This window comes from Brassica napus, chromosome C4, assembly GCF_020379485.1.
Source record: "Brassica napus cultivar Da-Ae chromosome C4, Da-Ae, whole genome shotgun sequence".
NCBI lineage: Eukaryota > Viridiplantae > Streptophyta > Magnoliopsida > Brassicales > Brassicaceae > Brassica > Brassica napus.
Genome location: NC_063447.1, coordinates 46388530 through 46410895, shown reverse-complemented (window position 1 = coordinate 46410895; position 22366 = coordinate 46388530). Strand labels below are relative to the sequence as shown.

At 39.3% G+C, this 22366-nt stretch overlaps 2 protein-coding genes and 1 pseudogene across 3 annotated transcripts; 1 reads left to right on the top strand and 2 right to left on the bottom strand.

Moving 5' to 3' along the window:
- Positions 1-5331: 5331 nt before the first annotated feature.
- On the bottom strand, positions 5332-8200 carry LOC106376496 (LEAF RUST 10 DISEASE-RESISTANCE LOCUS RECEPTOR-LIKE PROTEIN KINASE-like 1.3). Of its 2 annotated transcripts, XM_013816587.3 has the most exons (5): positions 7273-8197; positions 7040-7063; positions 6642-6935; positions 6255-6560; positions 5332-6162 (listed from the first exon to the last, which is right to left on the bottom strand). In XM_013816587.3, exons 1-5 carry the CDS (start codon positions 8057-8059, stop codon positions 5510-5512), a joined length of 2064 nt encoding a protein of 687 aa, XP_013672041.2. In that variant the 5' UTR covers positions 8060-8197; the 3' UTR covers positions 5332-5509. The 2 variants fall into 2 exon arrangements, with proteins under 2 accessions (XP_013672041.2, XP_022556851.2); XM_022701130.2 differs by lacking the exon at positions 7040-7063 and having other exon boundaries at positions 6642-6983; positions 7273-8200.
- A 5755-nt stretch (positions 8201-13955) lies between these two features.
- Positions 13956-15380, top strand: LOC106376494 (E3 ubiquitin-protein ligase SINA-like 7). The gene is made up of 2 exons (XM_013816585.3): positions 13956-14327; positions 14533-15380. The coding sequence occupies exons 1-2, from the start codon at positions 14139-14141 to the stop codon at positions 15193-15195; spliced, it is 852 nt and encodes a 283-aa protein (XP_013672039.1). The 5' UTR covers positions 13956-14138; the 3' UTR covers positions 15196-15380.
- Positions 15381-19963: 4583 nt separating this feature from the next.
- On the bottom strand, positions 19964-20902 carry LOC106374734 (annotated as a pseudogene).
- Between the last annotated feature and the right edge of the window lie 1464 nt (positions 20903-22366).

Genomic DNA, 22366 nt, shown 5'->3' with positions numbered 1-22366 from the left:
TCAATGGCACCTCGTCCAAACGAATGGACGCAGATGCAGCAGTTCCTAGAAGACTTTCAGGAAAGTTTTCAAGATAATATGAGACGAACGATGGCTGAAGCAATTCAAACCGGAGTTCAAGCCGGAGTACAAGCCGCCTTCGCCGCAAACGCAGCCCACGTAGCTCAACCACAACGGCAACACCGCAACAACAATCCCATTTTTGATGAGCAAGATGACGATATCGACGAAGAAAACCCATTCGGAGATGGTCGTCCACATCGTCAACAACAACACGATCGACATAACCGGAACAACGATGACTTACGCTGGACATCGGGTTTAAAACTTGAGATTCCCGAGTTCAGTGGACGGTCGCAGCTGGAGGACTTACTTGACTGGTTTGTGACCGTCAATGAAATCATCGAATTCAAGGACGTTCCAGAACAGAAGAAGGTGCCTCTTGTGACAACACGTTTTCGCGGTCACGCCGCAGCATGGTGGGGCCAACTTAAGCTCTCCAGAACGCATCGGGAAAAAAGATAAAATCACCTCTTGGGACAAGCTTAAGAAACATATGCGGAAAACCTTCATTCCGTGTAATTTCGAACGCCTATTGTTCCAAAAGTTCCATAACATACGTCAAGGATCCCGATCAGTCGAGGAGTATGCTAATGAATTCTATCAGATGCTTACACGAATTGACGTGCACGACTCAGAAGATCAGTTGGTAGCTCGGTTCATAGCAGGACTTCGTCCTCAACTACAAAACATGCTACACCAGTTTGATCCTAGCTCGGTCTCGGAAGCACGCCAAAGAGCTTTATTGGTTGAACAACAATCACGTTTGACCAATAACCAGTGGAAAGGAAACTCACGAATATGCACCACGACCCCCACCGATGACACTAAAACGTCTACAGGGCGTGATACAACAGCTACATCAACTACCGGACAACGAAACAACGCTCGTCCTACTGAAACTGTCACGCCAGCAGCTGAGCCTCGTCCTTCTCGCCCCAACGCTCTCCGTTGTTTCACATGTGGGGAAAGAGGTCACATACAGACGGCTTGTCCTCTTAATAATGGTCGTCGGGGTTTGTTTGCCAATGACAGAGAAATCATCGGCGATCCAATATATGACGATGATGAAGAACAGTTTGACGATGTCGACGAAGAGCAGGTTCACGGTGACACTGGTACTTGCCTCATGATACGCCGGAATTGTATTGCTCCTAAAACTAGTGAGGCCTGGCAACGCACGTCATTGTTCACATCAACCTGCACGGTCAAAGGGAAAATTTGCCGTTTTTTTATTGATTGAGGACGCTCGGCAAATGTCGTGTCCTAAGAAGCTGTTCGAAAATTATCGCTCACTCCCGAGGCTCATCCTCACCCTTATCGTTTACTGTGGATGCAAACCGGCGCCGAAGTATACGTATCTCAGCGTGCCTTGGTTTCTTTCTCTATCGGGCCATTTTACAAGGACACCTTGTATTGTGATATTGCGACTATGGATGTCTCTCATCTCATCTTGGGACCTCCATGGCAGTATGATTGGGAAGTTTTGCATAACGGCAAGACGAATACTCATTCGTTTATGTTTGAAGGGCGCAAAATAACACTCTTACCATCACCGGAAACGGATAAGTCACCCTCGAGCACCACACAGCACACCTCTTCGAAGCAAATCTTGTTAATTATTTCTAAATCACAGTTTGAAGACGAGCTACGTACATGCAGCCCGATATTTGCCCTCGTCGCCATGACCCCTCCTCCACCACAACAACTACCGTATCCTCCAGCATTCACTCCCATTCTCAAAGAGTTTGAAGATCTATTTCCGGAGGAGCTTCCGTCCGGTCTTCCTCCTCTCTATGATATCCAGCATCATATTGACCTAGTTCCCAACGCTGTTTTACCAAACCGTGCCCATTATCGCATGAGTCCGGAAGAACATGAGGAACTGAGGTGACAAGTGGAGGACTTACTAGGGAAAGGCTATTTGCGCGAGAGCTTGAGCCCTTGCGCGGTCCCGGCGTTACTTATACCAAAAAAGGACCGTTCCTGGCACATGTGAGTTGACAGCCGTGCTATTAACAAAATCACAACGCGGTATAGATTCCCGATACCACGTCTTGATAACCTTTTGGATCAGATAGGAAAAGCTTCATTCTTTACCAAATTGGATCTTAAGAGCGGTTACCATCATATTCGGATTCGCCCCGGTGATGAATGGAAAACTACGTTCAAGACTCGGGAAGGACTGTTTGAGTGGTTAGTTATGCCATTCGGGTTGTCTAATGCTCCGAGCACCTTTATGCGGGTAATGAATCAAGCCCTCATACAGTTCATTGGACGCTTTGTGGTAGTCTATTTCGATGATATACTAATTTTTAGTATGACGATGGAGGAGCATCTTGATCATCTGCGGGACGTCTTACTAGCATTACGCAGGGAGAACCTTTTTATTGCCAAACAGAAGTGCGAGTTTGGGGCTTCAGAGGTCTTGTTTCTCGGTTATGTCGTCTCTGCAGCAGGTTTACGGGTTGATCCACTCAAGGGTGATGCCATAGCCTCTTGGCCGACACCTAAAACAGTCACTGAGGTTCGAAGTTTTCATGGTCTGGCCTCGTTCTATCGACGGTTTGTCCATAATTTTAGTGCAATCATGGCACCATTAACAGACTGTATGAAGAGTGCGGCGTTTTCATGGACACAGGCAGCGGATGCAGCTTTTGCGGTCATCAAAAATAAACTCACGACGGCCCCTATATTAGTTCTTCCTGATTTTGATGTGCCTTTTGAATTGCACTGTGATGCATCGAAGCTGGGAGTTGGAGCTGTGTTGAGCCAACAAGGACGATCTGTCGCTTACTATTGCGAGAAGTTGGCCGGTTCCCGTATACGTTACAGTACGTACGATATCGAGTTCTATGCAATCGTACAAGCTATCAAACATTGGCGTCACTATCTGACGCATAAAGAGTTTGTGTTGTTTACAGATCATGTGGCGTTGAAATATCTTGGCACACAAGACAAGATTTCCTCATGCGTCTTGGACGGCATACTTGCAGCAGTTTACGTTTGTTATAAAGCATCAGTTCGGGAAGCTCAACAAGGTAGCCGATGCGCTTAGTCGACGCCACGCCCTAGTCTCAACGCTTTCTGTTTCTGTGACGGGTTTTGAAACCTTCGTAACCTTGTATGCTACAGATACTTTCTTTGCAGCAATTTGGTTGGACCTCACTCACGGTGTTCGCTCTGAGTACTCGATGGTTGATGGGTTCATCTTCATGAACAACCGACTGTGTGCTCCCGAATGCAGTCTACGTATTCAGATTGTTAAGGAGTTGCATGGTGAGGGACATCTTGGACGCGATCAAACGCTCAAGCTGGTAACTGATACTTACTTTTGGCCGACTTTGCGCCGGGACGTTGAGCGTTATGTAGCTCGTTGTACGGTGTGTCAACAGGGAAAGGGACACGCTTCTAATGCCGGTCTGTACTTGCCTCTCCCAATCCCGACTCAGCCGTGGACTGACGTGAGTATGGACTTTATTCTAGGACTTCCTCGGACGCAGCGAGGTAATTATTCCATCTTTGTAGCCGTGGATCGTTTCTCTAAGATGGTCCATTTTATCGCGTACAAAAAGACAACGGATGCGGTTCAGGTCGCTCAGTTGTTTTTCCGTGAAATATACCGTCTCCATGGCCTCCCTCAGTCAATTGTGTCTGATCGAGATTCTCGATTCATTAGCCATTTTTGGCGGTCTTTGTGGAAGCTCCTTAAGACAAGTTTAAATATGAGTTCTGCCTACAATCCGCAGTCCGACGGTCAGACTGAAGTTGTTAACCGGTCGTTGGGTAACATGTTACGTTGCCTGGTCGGAGCTAATATTAAGTCTTGGGATTCTTGCTTGTGCCAAGCAGAGTTTGCTCATAATCATGCTCTTAACCGCAGCCTTGGGTTTAGTCCTTTTAGAGTTGTGTATGGCCTCGATCCACGGAGTCCCTTGGCTTTAACTTCCCTTCCCAACCCCGCTGAATTTCATGTTCGTGCGGTGGAGTTCGTGAATGAACTGGTTCATGTCCATGCTACTGCTCGCGATAATTTGGTAGCCGCGACTTCCAAGTACAAGACGGCAGCAGACAAGCATAGGCGTGAGGTACAATTTGAAGTGGGCGATCGTGTGTGGGCTGTGCTGACTAAAGAACGTTTCCAGACGGGCCAATACAATAAGTTGAAGCCACACAAGATTGGTCCTGTTGAGATTAGCGAGAAGATTAATCCTAATGCTTATCGTCTGGCCTTGCCTCCGCATATCTACACTGCCGATGTGTTTAATGTGAAATATTTGTTCAAATACGAACCGGATGATGAGACACTTGCCGGATTCGTGGACGAACCTTTCGTACGGGAGGGGACCTGATGTAGCGTACATTTCCTTTTTCTATTTGGTTTTATTTAAAGCTTTCCTTTTCTTAAGTGTCCTTATCGTTTGGCTTTCATGTTTATCTTATGGCTTTTACTTCTTAAAATAGGACTCGTCTGTGAGCCTATATAAAGAGATCTCTTCTATTGTTTCTTAGTTACCTTTGATTTGATTTAATAAAAACTTAGAGCTTTGTGTTATACAACTCTTGATCCTTAGTTTCTGGGCATTCTTTGAGAATTCAACAGACTTTAAGAAGACATTAACGGGCATTCGCAGAATTCAACGTTATCTTTGCGTTATCAGTTACTACAGATACTTCTGCTCCATTAATTTGCCCCAAAAAAAGACCATACTATACATGTTTTGCACATTAAAGCAATCAAATTCAAACAACAACAACTCATTCGCTTGGTTCATAAGCACCTCCAACCTTTTCAATAAAAAAACAAAATAACAAACAAATTTTCAAAGACTCAACTACCTAACGCTTTCAAACTAACCGGAACAAAAAGGTATTTCACCTACACTCCACATATCAACACTACAAAAAACACACAAACATCTACACTATCAAACAAAACCGTCACACCAATACGCTCAGTTTAACCACAATAGAATCAAAATAATTAAAGAACACAATAATACCACAATTTAGAAAGAAAAAAACACCTCCTCTAACAAAGCACGTATATACCACTAGTGGATATAAGATTAAAACTATACAGTGAATCCTAACTATTTAGAAAATTTTGTTAGATAATGAATTAATAAGTGTTTGATTGTTATGCACTCTAATTTGCTTTATCAAAAACCCCATTTACAACTTACACATAATATTTAAGAGATGTACTTGATTAACTCTATGGCTTAAGATTTCTTAAGTTTTTTCTTGTTATTGTTACTCAATTAATTATGTCTACGATCTGAATTTTTTATAACCTTCGAGCTCCACTAAATATTTGCAAAAATCACAAAGAGAAAGAAGAGGAAATTAAACAACAAAAGAGTCAAAAAGGTGAAATTCGCAAATGATTTATCCATGTACTGACACCAAACCCTCGCTTTGGTCCAGGGTCTCTCATAGTACACTCTCAGAACGAACTCTTCCTCGTCCTACTAGAACTACTCGTCGTCGTCGTATTTGAACCACTCGTCTCTTTCTCAGACACTGGCGATAACACCGGAGGAACACCGTGCTTTAACAACACAGCTTCATCTCCGCTCCTCACATCTACCTCCACCACATCAGGAGCATCACTTTCACCTTCCTTCTGAATCTCTCTCAGAACCTTGACGACCTCATCCATGGACGGCCTTGCCTCCCTCTCCTGTTGCAAACAGCGGAACGCCAGCTCAGCAACAGAAATCATCATCCTATTAACTGAAGGATCCCTCGCGAATCCGAGAGACAAATCCGCCAGCTCGTGAACGGAGTCATTTCCTATTTTGGAGATAGCCATGTTCGCGAGGTTGATGTCCTCGCGACTTCTGGTGATATCAACTGCTTTTTTGGATGAGATCAGCTCCGAGAGTACGACTCCGAAGCTGTACACATCGCTCTTCTCGTTGAGACGATAACATTGATAATACTCAGGATCAACGTACCCCGGAGTTCCTTGCGGCCCAGTAGAGATATGAGATAGATCCGGCGGAAACAACCGCGAGAGACCGAAGTCAGCCACTTTGACTTGGTAGTTGCTATCTAGAAGAATGTTCGTAGTCTTAACATCTCTGTGTATAATTCCTGTAATCATAGAGCTTCATCAGTAATATGTAACATCCCTATTTTTGGTATATGATGGTGAATGTAGGAATCTCAAAGTGTGTTTAATTTACCTGAGGCATGGAGAAAGGACAATGCACTCGCGGTTTGAATGGCGATGTTGAGCCGACCAGGCCAGTCAATAGGACGAGACTGTGCTTGGTCTCCATGGAGATTATCAGCGAGTGTGCCATTAGAGATGTATTCATACACTAAAAGTAGCTCTCTGCTATGTCTCGTTGTGCATCCGTATAGAATCACTAGGTTCGGGTGTTTTAAGGATTTCAAGATATCGATCTCGTTCTTGAACTGCTCCACACGTTTCAGGGACTTCTCAAAGAAGCGTTTTACAGCTACGGCACGTCCATCCTTTAGTATGCCTTCAGAGTTTTTGTATAAAAGTTTTTTTAAAAAAAAGGTGAGTTTTGAGGCTTTTATTTGGTACGTAGTTTGGTTCTTACCGTAGTAGACAGTACTGAATCCTCCATCTCCGAGCTCTCTAGAGAAATGATCAGTGGCTTCCTCGAGTTCTTCGTAGCTGAAGACTTGAACTCCATAATCGACACTTCTGTTTGCTAGGTTAGAGATAGATGGCATGAGAGCATGGTTGCTTCTGGAGATTGATGTGGGAGGAGTAGCTGAAAGACCTTTGTTTGTGTATTGTGCTGCCAGTTTCTTCCTTCTCCGGATGTAGAAACAGAGCAAACATGCTGCTAAAAGAGTGGCACCCAAGAAACCACAAACGAATCCAATGCCTTGTGATAAACAAAAAGTCAGGAGCTCCGTCAGATTATTGTTGGTTTCTTAGGTATGTTTTACTGAAATTAGTTGCCTTGCAAGGAAAAGGGTAGAAACATACCTATTTTTGCTGGTTTGGATAGACCTGCATGAACAAATTTCACAGGAAAAATGTTAGTTCAAACTGAAGACAGAACCTAACATTGTGATTGAAGCAATTTTATAAGAAAAAGGAGTTTTTCTAAATGTTTCGCTAAACTAGTCCAAGTTAAAGATTAACAAATTAGTTTCAGACTAAAACAAAATTTCAGTACTTCAAAAATATTCAGAGATATGACGAAAAGAAACCATTACCATTCTTTTCACAGGTATGCTTATGAGGCTCATTTATACAATAGCAGACGAATCCTCCCAAGGTATTATTATATCCACAAGCACCCTTTGATCTTCTGCATCGCGAACAATCTCTGTTAAAACTAAGCTCGAAACCCTTTTCAAGAGCCTTCGCTATAGCCTCCGCACTCTGATTTCTCTCTTCTATCCTCAAGGCAGATCGAGAGACCGGAACATTGACGATACTTCCACATGATGCCCTTAACTCATTGATGATTTCCCTTTTCCGAGAATATAAATGGGACGAGACAGAAAAACTTTGTCTACCAGTATCATCCCCACAGTGGAGCTGTCTGATGTGGCCGCTTTTAGTAAAATCCACTTTTGGGCTAAGACGACATCGGTAGTAAAACGTTCGGAGCTCGGTGTCTTCAGAAAATGGAAGGACTTGATTGTTGAGTGTTGCGTTCTCAGGCTTATGGGGACAAAGATCGTTGATGTAATCCATTCTGGCAAGTCTGATGATTCTAGACTTAGAATTCATCTCAAGGATTCTCAACTTTACTGAGGAAATGGTAAGCTCTGCAAAACCGTCGCTGCAGTTGACTTTGAAATCCGGGTGGCCGCACTCTTCTCTGTCAGATGTCCAAAAGGGATAATACAGATCTATCTTATGTCCACAGCTAAACGTTGGAGCGCAGTGTTTGTGACGCTCATTAACTGACAAAACACAATCCAGAATCATAAAGAGCATCCATAAGACTGCATAAGCCAGCGATCTTTTTAGAGACTGGAGGAGATTGATCATGTTTCCTGTTTTTTTCTCTTTCTTGCCTTTGAGCGATGAACAAGATGATGATGAAGAAGAACAAGAAGAAAAATGTCAATGGTTTTTGTTGTTGTCTAAGTCTTGGTTTCCTGAGTTGAAAAAAGGTAAAGAAAACTAAGGTTTCTTATTATATTATTTGTTTAACTAACTAAAATATTTTAAAATATTTTTATTATTCTTGGTTGCTATCAAAATATGAATTTTCACTGATATACATATCTTTTGGTTTTTTTTTTTCAGGACGGCCTTAAAAGCAAGTGCGGTACAATAACGTTGACATTAATGAAGGAAATTTCCAATAAGGCTTCAAAAGAAAGATAGAGACTTAGAGCAACTCCCATTGCTCTTAGACCATAATGTCTTAGGTTCCGCTAGCTTGTTTCCGGGGGTTCTCCTAGCTCACTGACTTTGTATTCCTCTCTTGTAATGTTGTTCTTGATCAATGAAGTTTTACAGTGTTAAAAAAGACTTAGGGCTTGACTGGTTTTCCCGCTACGACCCACAAACGCATTTTTTGCGGTTGGTAGCGGTTGACAGCGTTTCGAAACAATCATACAAACTGCTACAAATCGCTTCAAACCGCTCTGAACCTCATAAAATATAAAGCTGGTTCCAGCTAGCGTTTGCGGTTGCGGACGGTTGCGGGTGGAAAAATAAATATAAATTTATTTTCAAAAATACTTTAAAATTTTAAAATTAAAATTTCAAAATGGAAATATTATAAATAAAAATATATAAAAATTAAAATTCACAAAAAAAATCATAATTTGTTTTATAAAAACTTTAAACTAACTATTTATTAGAATTTTTAAACATTAATATACACACATATATAAAGATATACACATATATAAAATGAAATAAAATATTTTGTAAAAGTTTTAATATAACAAATTTTATTAAAATTATAACTTTCAACTAATTTAAAATTTTTATAAATAAACATAATATTTTTATTAATCATATTATATTGATATTTATTATATTTTATTACAATAGTATGTTTCTTATATTTTTAAAATGTTATAATATGTCAATATGGATAATTTATTATTAAACCGCTGCAATATCTTATAATCAACCAGTCACAAATATCCTGCAAACGCAACAATTTTCAAACGTTGTGCCAATCATGCAAAACGCGTAATGACGCTTGGAACCGTAACCACCCGGATCCGCAAACTCCCGCACCCGCAACCGCTGTGTTTGAACCAGTCGGCCCTTAGACCATATTTAATGGATCATTCTATTTTTTTCTTGAAAAAAAAGAAGTAAATCTATAATAAAATTATATTTTACTCTAATGATACTTTATTAAAGAGTAAAAAAAGAATGATGAACAAAAAAATAAATGAATTTATTTATTTATAGAATAAATATATATTTTTATTTTATAATAGAGTGGATAATAGAGTAAGATTAGAGATTCTATTTTAAAGTGAAAAATAGAGTGAGGTTAGAGATTCTCTTAGACCGTAATCAAAATTGTACCTTCTATCTTGATCTCATTAGGAAGTACGGTATGCCTTAACACTACTAAAACTAAGGAAAATCGAAAAGGTAAAATATTTGTAATTTCGTTAAACAATACAAGAAAACATATTTTTTACAAGGACAGTATTCCTTGTTAATTCGTCGTCATAGGGGTGTTACGATGAATTAACAAGGAGGCGAGTTTCGTTGTTAAATGATCGTCGTAATGGAAGATTCGTCGTAAATTCCGCGTAAAATTACGAGAAAAGTTTTTTGTCGTAAAAGCGAATGAAACATATTCGTCGTAAACGCGTTGTAAGACTCGTTAAGTTTCATTGTAATGTCGTATTTAAATGGTTGTTCAATTGACGACGAATTTAAAAGTCCTACCAAGTAATGTCCTTGAAAATGTTACGTTACATGGAAGTTACAAGTATTTCCATGTAAAGACCTCGTAAAACTTACGAGGATTTTACAATGAATCCTAGTAAACTCCATATTAATTTTACGAGGACTTTACGACTATTATATATATGAAATATTGAAATTAAAATTAAATATTAAAATTTAAAATTTAAAAAATTGAAATTATAAAATGAAATTTTGAAATTTGAAATATATTTTTAAAAGAGAAATGTCATAAAATAATATTTAATTTATAATTTACAAAACCAAAAAAAAGCTACGGGATCACGCCGTCGTAGTTGTAGGGACCGCTCGTTTCCATAGAACCTCGATCCGTAGATTCCGGGGGAGGCTGTCCCATCCCGAGAGTCTCTCGTCTCTGCTCCAACGCTCTCTGCAGAAGCGGGTATCCAACCGCCCTCTACATGAGCGGGTTTCCAACTGCCCTCTACATGAGCGGGTTTCAAACCGCCATAACGTCGAGAAGATCTTCAAAGGAGTCCTAGCGGACCTGCAGGGCATCTATCCGAGCCTGCATCCGAGAAGTCTCATGATCCCGTCTCAAAGCATAGGACGAAATGGACGGTCGTTAGACGGCAACAGCAGCACCGTCTCCACGAAGTCTTATCCTCCTTCTATTCATTCTGGATACGGGCCTAGTCCTGAGTGCGCTGTCTGTCTTCTCGGCTAGCCCAAACAACAGTCACTATGGGCTGCCCCATTGACACGTCTGAGTCTCCCTTGCGACTTCGTTGACGGAGACTATGCCCACCGTTCGTCCCTTCTTTCTAGGAGCCACCTAGATTTTTTTTTAATTTAAGTAATTATGAAATAATTATTAAAATATAAAACATATTTTAAAATTTTACCTTGTGGAAGATCTTGTCGACCTCCTCTGTGACAACTTGACGAGTAATCCATCAGGAGACTGTTGGGTTAGCTGCATCTCGCGCCCTTCAACCCGAGCAGCGACCTCATTGAAGAGCTTCTCTGATGCTGGATCTGCAAAAGTCTCGGCTGGTGTCCCATGAATAAGCTTGAATAGATCAAACAGAGATGGTAAGACTCCTATCTTCTCGACCTACAAACTAATAGAAAGTTAAATAATATTAATTAATAAGAAAGAAGAAATAAAATTAAATATTAAAGATAAAATTTACTACTTCCAAACTGATCCCGGCGTGTGGTTTTACCTAGTTGTATGAACCATGGGCAAATGACCTTCCTCATCCTTCGTCCTACTGAAAGCGGAGCACTTGTTGGCTTTATCGATCGAGGTGGGCAGATTCCAATAGGCGATGAGGCCATCCCATACATCCTTTGTGATCTCAGTGGGTTTCACCTCATACACGTAGTACTCCCACTTGTCCTTCTAATCCGACACGGTGTTCGTAAGGTGGGTCTTTGCTTTTGCAACAAATTCCGCCTTCACCCTATCGTTGATTGCTAAGGATCAGTGCCACGTTTACTAAAAGAAACAAAATTTTAAAAATATTTAATTAATTATTTAAAATAAAAATTCGAAAAAAACTTACCACAAATTTTTTGAACCACCTCGTCCTAACGTGCTCAGACGTCAAAGTCCAGTTCGGATGGGTCTCGACGAAGTAGCCTTTGATGGTGACGTAAACGCTCCGTCCGTATTCGGTTGTTGACTCCAAACCTGAAAATTGTACCAACTTGTTAGAAATTTAAAATGATGTAAAATTTATAAATAATAAAAATACAAAACTTACCAATAAGTACCCGGCGGTCGATCGGGGTTCAGAATCTCTAAACCTTCTCGTGCAGGCTGGGAGAGAAGATCATCGACTGTATATGTTGTGTATGGTGCAGATGGAGGCACAAGAAAATCTGGATGAACTCCGGCTGCTTCTGGTGCAGGCTGAGGTGGAGCTGCTGGGGCAGGAGGTGGAGGCATCTGAGGTGGAAGAGGAGGAGGGGACCGATAAACTCTCTGAAACGTCTGAGAGTCGGGAACTCCTCCGGATCGGAAAAAGATGATGGGATGGACGAAGATGTCCCAACACCGTCGACAAATATCTGTCTATAAGTGAGTGGTATCTTCCTATGATCCATCTAAATTGAAAAAAAATGTAATCAGTTTAATTGCGTAACCAAATATATCGATATAGAGTCCCGTTACCTAAACTAACCACCTAAACTAATTCCCTAAACTAACATATATTAAAAAAAAAACTTATGTGAGAAGAGGGGCGGGTGGAGAGAGAGGCGAATTGAGAAGAATGAACGAGGTTTCCTCAATCATGCGTTCGAGTTTATATAAGCAAACACCATTCCACGTAAAGTCGTCGTAATTTTACGAGGAATCTGCCAGGCCCGTGTTTTTAATTACGATGAATTTACCAGACCCGTGTTTTTAGCGTTATGGCGAATTTACACGGAAGCTGATACGACGCATTTACGAGGACATGTGTATTACGACGAATTTACTAGGCCTGCGTGTTTTATACATTTGCGAGGACACGTGTATTACGAGGAATCTACCAGGCCCGTGTATTTTTACGAGGAATTTACCATGACCATATCTAAATCTTTGAAAATCAAATCCCTAAACCCCAAACTCACTTAACATCATATCTCCTTATGTTAAACCCCAAAGTCACTTATCATTTATCCCATTTTCACTTAAACCCAAAATCCAAAGATTAAATATTATAATCAAACAAGATACACATGATATAAAGTCTTCAACTGATTTATTTACTACAAACAATATTTAAAACATACATTATATCATTCTGAATCATTCAAGTTTTCATCAATATCAATACAATGATCATCACGGCTCGCATCAAGCCCGGGCAAGAGAACCCGACCCATTCTTCTTAGTGCTGAGCCGTTACGCCATGTTGGAGAGACGAGACATAAACAGCTTAACGGAAAAATACCATGGCCTCAATTTCAAACATGTCGAAGGACAAGGAAAAAAGAGGAAGAAAAGCAACACGGAAAACAAGATAAAGGGAAGAGAGAGCCACCGGCACCAAAGCTAACGTGAACCCAGACCAGGACCGAGGCTTCCGAACGCCGGAGCAGAGATGGAAGCTTGATTAAGAGCGGCTAGAGATGGAAGAGAGGAATGAAGAGGAGAGAGAGAAGGGTCTTAATCCTTTCTTTTGATTCAATCTTTGAAATTTTCTCTTTAATTTTTTTATTTCTTCCAGTTCTGTAGAAAAATTGCGATATGTCTAAGGTTCCCCTAAGGAATCTAAGAGCCTAAGATTTTAAGTTAGTGCTTTGATACTGTGACAAGAAAATTCAAGTCGATATGAAAAGCTTTCTTAGATTCACTTACAGGACGTCGGCTCTGCCTTATACGTTACAAGATAGTGTTCACTAGTATCAGTACCCGAATGTTTCGTATTTACATAATAGGATCCCTATTTCTAGTGCTGGGTTCGCGGGTCAACCCGCCCCGACCCGCCGCGGGTCGAATCATTTTTTCGATTCAAAAACTCGACCCGCATAACCCGCAAACAAAAACTTTTATATCCGCACCCGCCCCGCCAAACCCCGCGGGTAACCCGCCAAACCCGCGGGTAATATTAATTATATTAAAAATAGTTATTTTAATTAAAAATGATTATTTTCTAATTATATAATAATTATTTTAATTAAAAATAATTATTTTTTATTTATATAATATTTATTTTTAAAAAATACTATTAAAAAAATATATTTATAATTAAAATTATACAAATATTTATTGTTTTTTATATATTTTACAAAAAATGTTTTTTTTTCAAATTTTTTTTTTTTTTTAATTTGCGGGTTGGCGGGTACCCGCGATTCAAATTCGGCTGACCCGCACCCGCCCCGCTCAAAATAATCTCGACCCGCACCCGCACCCGCGATTTAAAAATTTCAAATGGTTCGACCCGCACCCGCCCCGCGGCGGGTCAAACGGGGCGGGGCCCGCGGGCAATGATTAAAATTTCCACCTCTACCTATTTCCCAATAAAAAGTGATTTTGAGAATCCAATAACCTTACAGGATAATTCTTCATTAGTCGAATTTTGATAGGTGGCAAATTTTCCTTTTAACTTCACTGCTTTTCTTTTTTTTAATAAAAAAGTTGGAAATGAAATCAGGAGCGTGAAAGATTTGTTGATTTAGGGGAGAAGGAAGAGGATTAGGGTTTAGCCACCTCTCCGACATGGCTGGTGAAGCAGAAAATTCAGACGAAGTAAATGGGTCGAGCAGCAGCATTCCCACCTCGCAAAAGAGAAAACGCTCCTCAGTATCTTCTGGTGACGGAGCGAAGAAACGCTCGCTGATGCTCCTGGATTCCGATCTTCTCGACTGTCCCATTTGCTTCGAACCATTGACAATTCCCATCTTCCAGGTTTTGTTAATAACTAGACTTCCTAGCTTGAAACTGTAATTTTGGTAAAAAAGAGAGTATGTTTTGTCTCCAATCCGACACTTTTGTGTTCTTTGTTACATTTACTGTTAACTGTTTGAATCAGTTCATGTTGGCTAATTTGAGATCTACTGCAAAATAAGTTGGATACAGCTTTTAATCAATTGGGTTTTGTATTATATAACAGTGTGATAATGGACACTTAGCTTGCTCTTCTTGCTGTCCCAAATTGAGTAATAAATGCCCCGCCTGTGCTTCCCCCATCGGTGACAAAAGATGTAGAGCGATGGAGAATGTTCTTGAATCCATTTTCATCCCATGCCCAAACGCCAAGATGGGTTGTTCAAAGAATGTCTCTTATGGGAAAGAATCAACGCATCTAATACAATGCAGCTTCTCTCTTTGCTCCTGCCCTGTAGTCAACTGCCGCTACGCTGGATCATACAAGAATCTCTCCGATCACTACTGTCTTACCCACCCGGATAGTGAATGTTCAGATTGTTTCATTTGTGGACTCTCCTTCAGCGTGCAGACGAACATCAGCGATAAGATATTAGTTTTGTGGGAATATAAGAAGCATCTGTTGTTTACAGTGGAGTGTTTCGAGGAGACGTATGGTGTTAATGTTGCTGTAAGCTGCATCGCACCGTGTGCTCCAGAAGTTGGAGAATTCTCATACAATCTCTCATACACTGTGAATGGACACACCGTGACTTACGAATCACCAGAGGTGAAGAGGGTTCTTCAAGTGAGCGGTCAAACCCCTCAAGCGAATTTCATGTTGATCCCTCGCAGTTTGTTGCGTGGTGATTTGTTGAAGATGAAGCTTTGCATCAAATCAAGAAGCTGAACAACCGATCAAGAAGAGCGGGGTCATATAGAAGAAGGTCCTTCTATCTTTTATATTACTGCGGAAACTGTATCTAGTGAATGAACTAGTAAAATCAAGGTATACACCCCAAACTGGCGTTAATATGCATGTTTTGGCATGATACATATATAACTAAGATCTAGGCATAAACATTTTTGGCTTTACGGATTGGTTTATTTGGTTTGAGAAAAGCGTTGGCCACATTCGGATCATACCATATTTGGGTGGCATGGTTTTGCAACAAAAATGTAGCGATTTTCAGTTTATCCCCCTACCCATCATGACTGAGGAAGCTCTCTCTAGCGATGTCATTGAAAATTATTACTTTGGAAGATTACTTAATAGATAAACTTGTTTTCGATTCACTACATCGCTGTTGATAGTGAATCTAATACTCTAAGTCTCAAACGCTGGCTATATAGCCATTTATTGCTCTTTATTTCTGCCACTTTCTTACAAAACCTAAAGAGATAGTTTGGCTCCATTTCTATGTAAGGTAACTGAAGTTTAGTCATCAAGCGTGAATAGACTGAAGATTTAATGATACGGTATTGAATTCAATGTTCATTTAGTATATGAATCTGACAATTATGGAAGGAACACTTAAAAGACAAAAATAGTGGCTACATTTTCTTAATTAATTGGAGACTTGCTCATGTATAATAAATACACAACCGCTGCAAAGCAATGGAGACTGTGCTCGCATCAGTCTTTTGTATCATGCCTTAACGCCAAGCTTGGATGCACTGAGAACGTCTCTTTGGGAAAAGAATCATTGCATAAGAAGGAATGTAACTTCTCTCCTTGCTCTTGTCCTGTACAAGATTGCAACTTCGCCGGCTCATACATTGATCTCTACGGTCACTATAATTTGTGTGCGCATCAGGATACACAATTTCGGATGGACACAGTATGACATATGAATCACCAGATGTGAAGAGATTCTTGAGGTAAACTTGGAAACTCCTCAAGAGAATTCCATGTTGATCCCTCATAGTTTATTGCGTGGTGAATTGTTGAACTTGAAGCTCTGCATCAAGAAGTTGAACCAAGAGTAAGGTAAATGGGTGATATAAAAGGGGTGTCCTTCTTTATTGTTTTCACCTATGGAGACTATCTATCTCCTCCGGTTTATTTAACCCATCCATTATCCTTTATATATAAGTTGTGACATGTGAAGTAAGATCAGATTTGGTTTCAGTTTAAAAAGATCTGTCTTTTATCTATCTCATTCTTTCTTACGGGCTTGTCTCGTTTAGGAATCTACTCAGTTTAATTTATCAAACGCAGTATGTTATTCCATTGATAATGCTACCACAGAAACATTACTAATGACGTTATCCTTTTTTCAGTATCTTTCACTAGACTGTTATTACACGTCCTCTTACAAGAACACATGTACAAGCATTGACACCGATAGAACAAAACCATTAGCTTGGAAGGACAGGGAGCCCTCTGTTCGACGATCCATCCAAATACAGGCGCCTGGTTGGTCGCTTGGTTTACTTACGAATGACTCGGCCAGACTTTAGCTATGATATTCATATGCTCTCTCAGTTTATGGACAAACCCAAGGTAGCACACTGGGAGGCAGCTCAACGTGTTGTTCGCTATCTTAAAAGCTCTCCAGGACAAGGTGTTTTACTTCGTGCAAAGTGCAATCTGCGGTTACGTGTGTACTGTGATGCAGACTGCGCTTCTTTCCCTTGTCAAGGCGGTCTCTCACAGCGTTTGTAGTGTTCCTAGGCCAGTCACATATCGCCTGGAAGACTACAAAGCAGGACACAGTCAGTCACTCTACCGCTGAATCAGAATATCGGGCAATGTGAGCTGCAATTCGGGAAATAAAACGGTTGATGCAGCTCTTTCATGAAGTTGGTAACCCATTGCCTGAAACAGTTCATATGTACTGCAATAGTCAAGCTGCTATACACATTGCGGCAAACCCTGTGTTCCATGAGATAACCAAACGCATCGAGAAAGACTGTCATAATGTACGTGATGCTGTGACTTTTGGGCGTATCAAAACGATTCATGTTCGTACACATAATCAGCTGGCTGACATTCTCACTAAGGCTCTTGGATATCCAGATTTTGTCAAGTTTTTGCCCAAGTTGGGTGTTCTCAATCTCTACGCTCCAACTTGAGGGGGAGTATTAGAGAATATTAGTGATAAATAGTTAGAGATATATCCTAGAGTTATTATTAGATAAGTCCTATTATACTTATGATAGGATGTCAACTCATGTATATATATTGTGTATCTTGTAAACGTATGAATACAACAGAACATTCTTCTCTTTTGTGTCTGGTTTTACAATGTAAAAGAGTTGTAGCTAAATACTTTTCCCCTGCAACATCCTTATTCTTTCTCTTGTCTGAGTTGTATTCATCGAGCATCTACGATAGACATTTCTAAACGAAGAATTTCACAAGATGATCAGATCAAACCAATCAAATTTTGTTGCACCCTTTCTTGAAAGTAAACACTTACTACGAAAAGTCATAATAAACTAAGCTGATTTTAATCACATCGTGATGGTCCAGTGGTTTCCACTAGATGAGAAGTCGCTTTGTTGGTCCAGGCTAGGAATCAATTCCTCTCCAGTACGAAATTATTAGTTTCTCATATGGCCATGTGTCGTGAATTTCTAACTCTCACGTAGAGCAATCGGATTTGCCTGTCACTGGTGGATAAGCCCCAGGGAATTAGTCTGTTGGGTCACCGCCCGTCGAACACCCTTGGTTAATAAATAAAAAAAACTAAGCTGATTTTTTGGTTTTGTCTCATGACTTTGCCTCCAAACAATAACATTAAATCAATGAAGTGCTATCATATTCTCCATCATTGAATCATAGGAAGAATGGCTACAATAAGTTGAAATAGAAGGTAAATAATTATTTATCTAGCTTTTTTATCAACATTTTTCATAGATAGAGAGAGATGTAAACTCTAACAGTGACTAATTGTTCATACAACGTAAGACATCGTTAGCCATCTGACAAATTAAGAAGTGCATTACGTCAGAAGTAGGACAAAATATGAATACTCAGTCTGAAAAGAGAAGAACAGTGGGTCTAAGTTTAAGCATAAAATGTGTTAAAAAAAAAGGTTAAAGCCTACAAATACTAAGAAAAAAATGCTGGATCAATGAGAAAGAATGCCACTACAAAAACAAAACAGTGTTAGAAATTGTTTGGGAGGAATAATGAAAGATTCACAAAATGAATCTGATTTGAGTTGTAAGGTTATTCATCTCTTGGTCCAATTTACAATGATTACAAAATGACAATTTATACCCATGGTCGTGACTCCTCTTAATCAAAAATAGAAGTCACTTAAGTTGGGTTTTTAACATCTTAAATGCATTATTGAGTTTTGTAGCATTGGCTCTGGCACTGGTCCAAAAGGTAAAAGCAATGGATCCCCTTCATCAGTCTTGCCAGTTCTCATATTGTTATCACGGTGCAACTGACGAACTTATTTTCAACCATTTAGCACAATTGTAGTTGATTTTCCTAAATAATTAAAACTTGTTTATCCGACGGTGTGTTAATTGTACGTCCCATTTTTTCAAGAACTTCAGTTAAGAATTCGACGTGATGGTTTCCCTATTTGAGTCAACTAAAATTAAGTTAATAGCGTTGTCTAGGCTGGGCAAATAAACCAAACCCGAGAATCTGAACCGATAAAAATGAATCCGAACCCGACATAAATACCGAACAGATCTAGTTTTATGGTATTTTGGATTATGAGTATTATCCGAACCAAACCCGGACATAAATGGATATCTGATAGAACCCTAAACATTCAAAATCCCAAAAAGAACTTGTATCAAACATGGTATAAATTTCTAATATGTATCCAAAATATACTAAGATATTATTGAACATCTAAAGTAATGATCTATCACATGAAAGATGTTGGTTGAAGGTGGCCGATGAAACTTGAGATTTTGGTTTTGTTTTCATTGAATAATGTTTCTCATTTCATGAAAAATTCTTTCTATCAATAACTATGTTTATCTTTCGTTTGATTTTAATGATCACGTATGATTTTGTTTTCTCATTTTTGAATCGATTTTACTTATGTTTTGGTAAAAAATTAATAAAAATCAGGTATTTTAAAATCGAAGAACCGATTTTACTTATGTTTTGGTTACAAATTAGGTACAAATCAGGTATTTTTAAACAAAGAACCGAGTGGGACCAAACCCGAAAGTACATCGGGTTTTACCGGTTCTTTGAAGATTTACCAACCCCGAACCCGATAGAACCCAAACCGGTCCCGAACCAAACTTTTATATAACCCAAATAGCCTTGATTTTGATAACCCGAAAAACCGAGACCCAATTAGACAAAACTGAAACCCGATTGGGACCCCGAGTGCCCAGGCCTAGCATAGGCTCTTGTAATTTGTTTGCGAATGCAACGTTTACGTCTACTATGCTGGAGAGAGAGAGAGAGAGAGAGAGAGAGAGAGAGAGAGAGAGAGAGAGAGAGAGAGAGAGAGAGAGAGAGAGAGAGAGAGAGAGAGAGAGAGAGAGAGAGAGAGAGAGAGAGAGAGAGAGAGAGAGAGAGAGAGAGAGAGAGAGAGAGAGAGAGAGATCTCTCTCTCTCTCTCTCTCTCTCTCTCTCCTCTCTCGAGAGAGAGAGAGAGAGAGCTCTTTCTTTCTCTCGAGAGAGAGAGAGCTCTCTCTCTCCTCTCTCTCTCGAGAGAGAGAGAGAGAGATTAGAAGTATTTAGATGTCTAGTAGACTAACACGGTCAAATACAAGAAAGGGAACAAAATTTTAGCTGTTAGAACTAGAAGCATTGTTGTTGCCAGAAGCTTTACGGAGGAAAGAAGAACTTTTAGTGAGTTCCCCTAGTGGTTTATCCGTAAATCTGATAAAATTGTAAACAAAACCTCCGGCCACAATTCCGATGATAGGACCAACAATGTAAACCCAAATTCCTTTATACACTCCCATACAATAGCTGGTCCTAGACTTCTTGCTGGATTCATTGATGCTCCAGATATCGGTCTAATAATATTCAAAACCCAAAATTAATATTTATGTTCAATATATGAATTTTCTTTTTAGTAGAATGAAAAATGTAAGTTTTACCCGGCTACAAAGACGTTCAATATTATTGTCATCCCTACCGCAATTCCAGCTAATTCTCCGATCTGTCAAATATATCCAGAACAACATAAGAATCTCCATTTGCACACTAATATGAATGATATATATATATGTATAAGGAACACTAACCGCACGACTATCTGTGGCAACACCAGATATAACGAACATGAGGAGGAACAGATAGTGATCTCTGAGACGAGCACTCGTGCCGCCGAATCAGCTGGAGTTGTTCCGAAGAAAGCTTCGGCTGTGACTTTGAACATTAGCCTCAATGTCAAACTAGCTAGTAAGGACCCCGCAAGTTGTGCACCTATATACGATGGTACCTGCCCAAAGCATTGTATACAATCATATTAGTTAAAAACTGTGCGACTTGTTTTGAAAAAGTTCTTGACAAATGTAAATACAAAACCTAGTGTCTGAATCGATCTACAAGTCTTATTCTAAGAGAGAAGATAAGTTACCTGATACCAAGGAAACCGCCGGAAAATGGCAAAACAGATAGTGACGGCAGGGTTAAAATGTGCGCCAGAAATGTGACCAACAGAGTAAGTCATGACCATAACAATAAGTAGGGGTGGGCAAAAAACTCAAACCGAACCGTGCTCTTTACATAACCCAATTGGTTCATGTTTTACTCAACCCGAATGGTTTGGTTTGGTTTGGGTTCAAACCGAACCAAACCGAACCAATAATCTAATATATTTTTATCTATTGTAAATTTTAGTTAAAGTTTCGTTTAACATATTGTAAATTTTAGTTAATTTTATTTATATATATATATGTTAACATATTGTAAATTTTAGTTAAAGTTTCGTTTTCCATTTTTTCTTAACTTTCATATATTTTAAAAAAAATCCAAATATGATTCAAATAATCCTAATACCTAAAGATTGTACCGAAAACAAAACCTAAAAACTGTAAGCATCTAAATCGTAGCCATCTCGTTTCGTTAATCTTCTCCAATTTTCATTCTCTAAATTATGTAACAAAGTTATTATAGGATCAATAAAAACAAAAAGGTAGATGCAAATAGTTTTTTAGTTAATAGGTTTTGGAATGCTTACAAGTATTTGTTACGCTAATTAGATTACAAATAGTCTGTTATTTGCTTATTATGTATTTCTTACTTTGACGTGGTTAAGAGTTTTGTCATCGAATTTTAAATTATTTTTTGTTTCATAGATTTTAAAAAAAAAACAAACTAAATCTAAACCAATCCGAGCCAAACTAAACCCAAACCGAACCCAAACTAAAGCTAGTTTGGTTTTAATTGGGTTGAGTTTTATAAAACCCAAATTAACCAAACCAAACCGAATCCAAACCCAAACCGAACCCGAAACTAAACCGATATATCCACCCCCAAACAATAAGACCCCAAGTCACACATATCCCTGGAAATGTCACTTTTCCACCGTACAACACATTCACCACCACCACTCCACATCCAGAAAATATTATGAAATACGTCCCAATCAACTCTGCTATCAAATACGACAAATTTATTTAAAAGGAATAACAAATTAATTTCTTTAAAATATGTATTTCTCATAACTATGCAATAAAAAAATACTTCGTTTTCTACTTTTTGAGCAAGGCAAACAATGCTGGGGCAAGTACATATGATTGTCTCGATTCCTCCATGGCAATCTTTTTCTATGCCTTTTTCAATTCTTGATATTTGCTCCTCTTCGATTCCTTCACCATGAGAAGTCATTTTTGGTTAAGTTTTAAATTAAAATATAGGTTTGTACAAAAAAGCTAAGAGTAGAATTTTTTTTATGTGAGAAACGGGAATCTGAAATATCTATTCTATTAAAACAACAGTGTGACCACTTGATAAAAGAAGAGTCCAACTATTATTTCAACAACACATACATTTTTATATGATAACTGCAACCTTTTTTTAATTTCCGAATGTAACCACCACATATACACACCAGATATAAAAGGTACGACAGTTAACTAACTTTTTTACAAGAAACAAACGAGGTGATCATTTTCCGTGTAACCGGCGGAAC

What these genes read in the sequence shown, in the direction of transcription:
- LOC106376496 (XM_022701130.2), bottom strand. Translation starts at nt 8,059, where the DNA reads ATGATCAATCTCCTCCAGTCTCTAAAAAGATCGCTGGCTTATGCAGTC. An exon ending in GCATACCTGTGAAAAGAATG is followed by an intron (nt 6,984 to 7,272) that starts GTAATGGTTTCT and finishes AACATACCTAAG; the next exon opens with AAACCAACAATAATCTGACG. An exon ending in ATTCAGTACTGTCTACTACG is followed by an intron (nt 6,561 to 6,641) that starts GTAAGAACCAAA and finishes AAAACTCTGAAG; the next exon opens with GCATACTAAAGGATGGACGT.
- LOC106376494 (XM_013816585.3), top strand. Translation starts at nt 14,139, where the DNA reads ATGGCTGGTGAAGCAGAAAATTCAGACGAAGTAAATGGGTCGAGCAGC. An exon ending in TGACAATTCCCATCTTCCAG is followed by an intron (nt 14,328 to 14,532) that starts GTTTTGTTAATA and finishes ATTATATAACAG; the next exon opens with TGTGATAATGGACACTTAGC.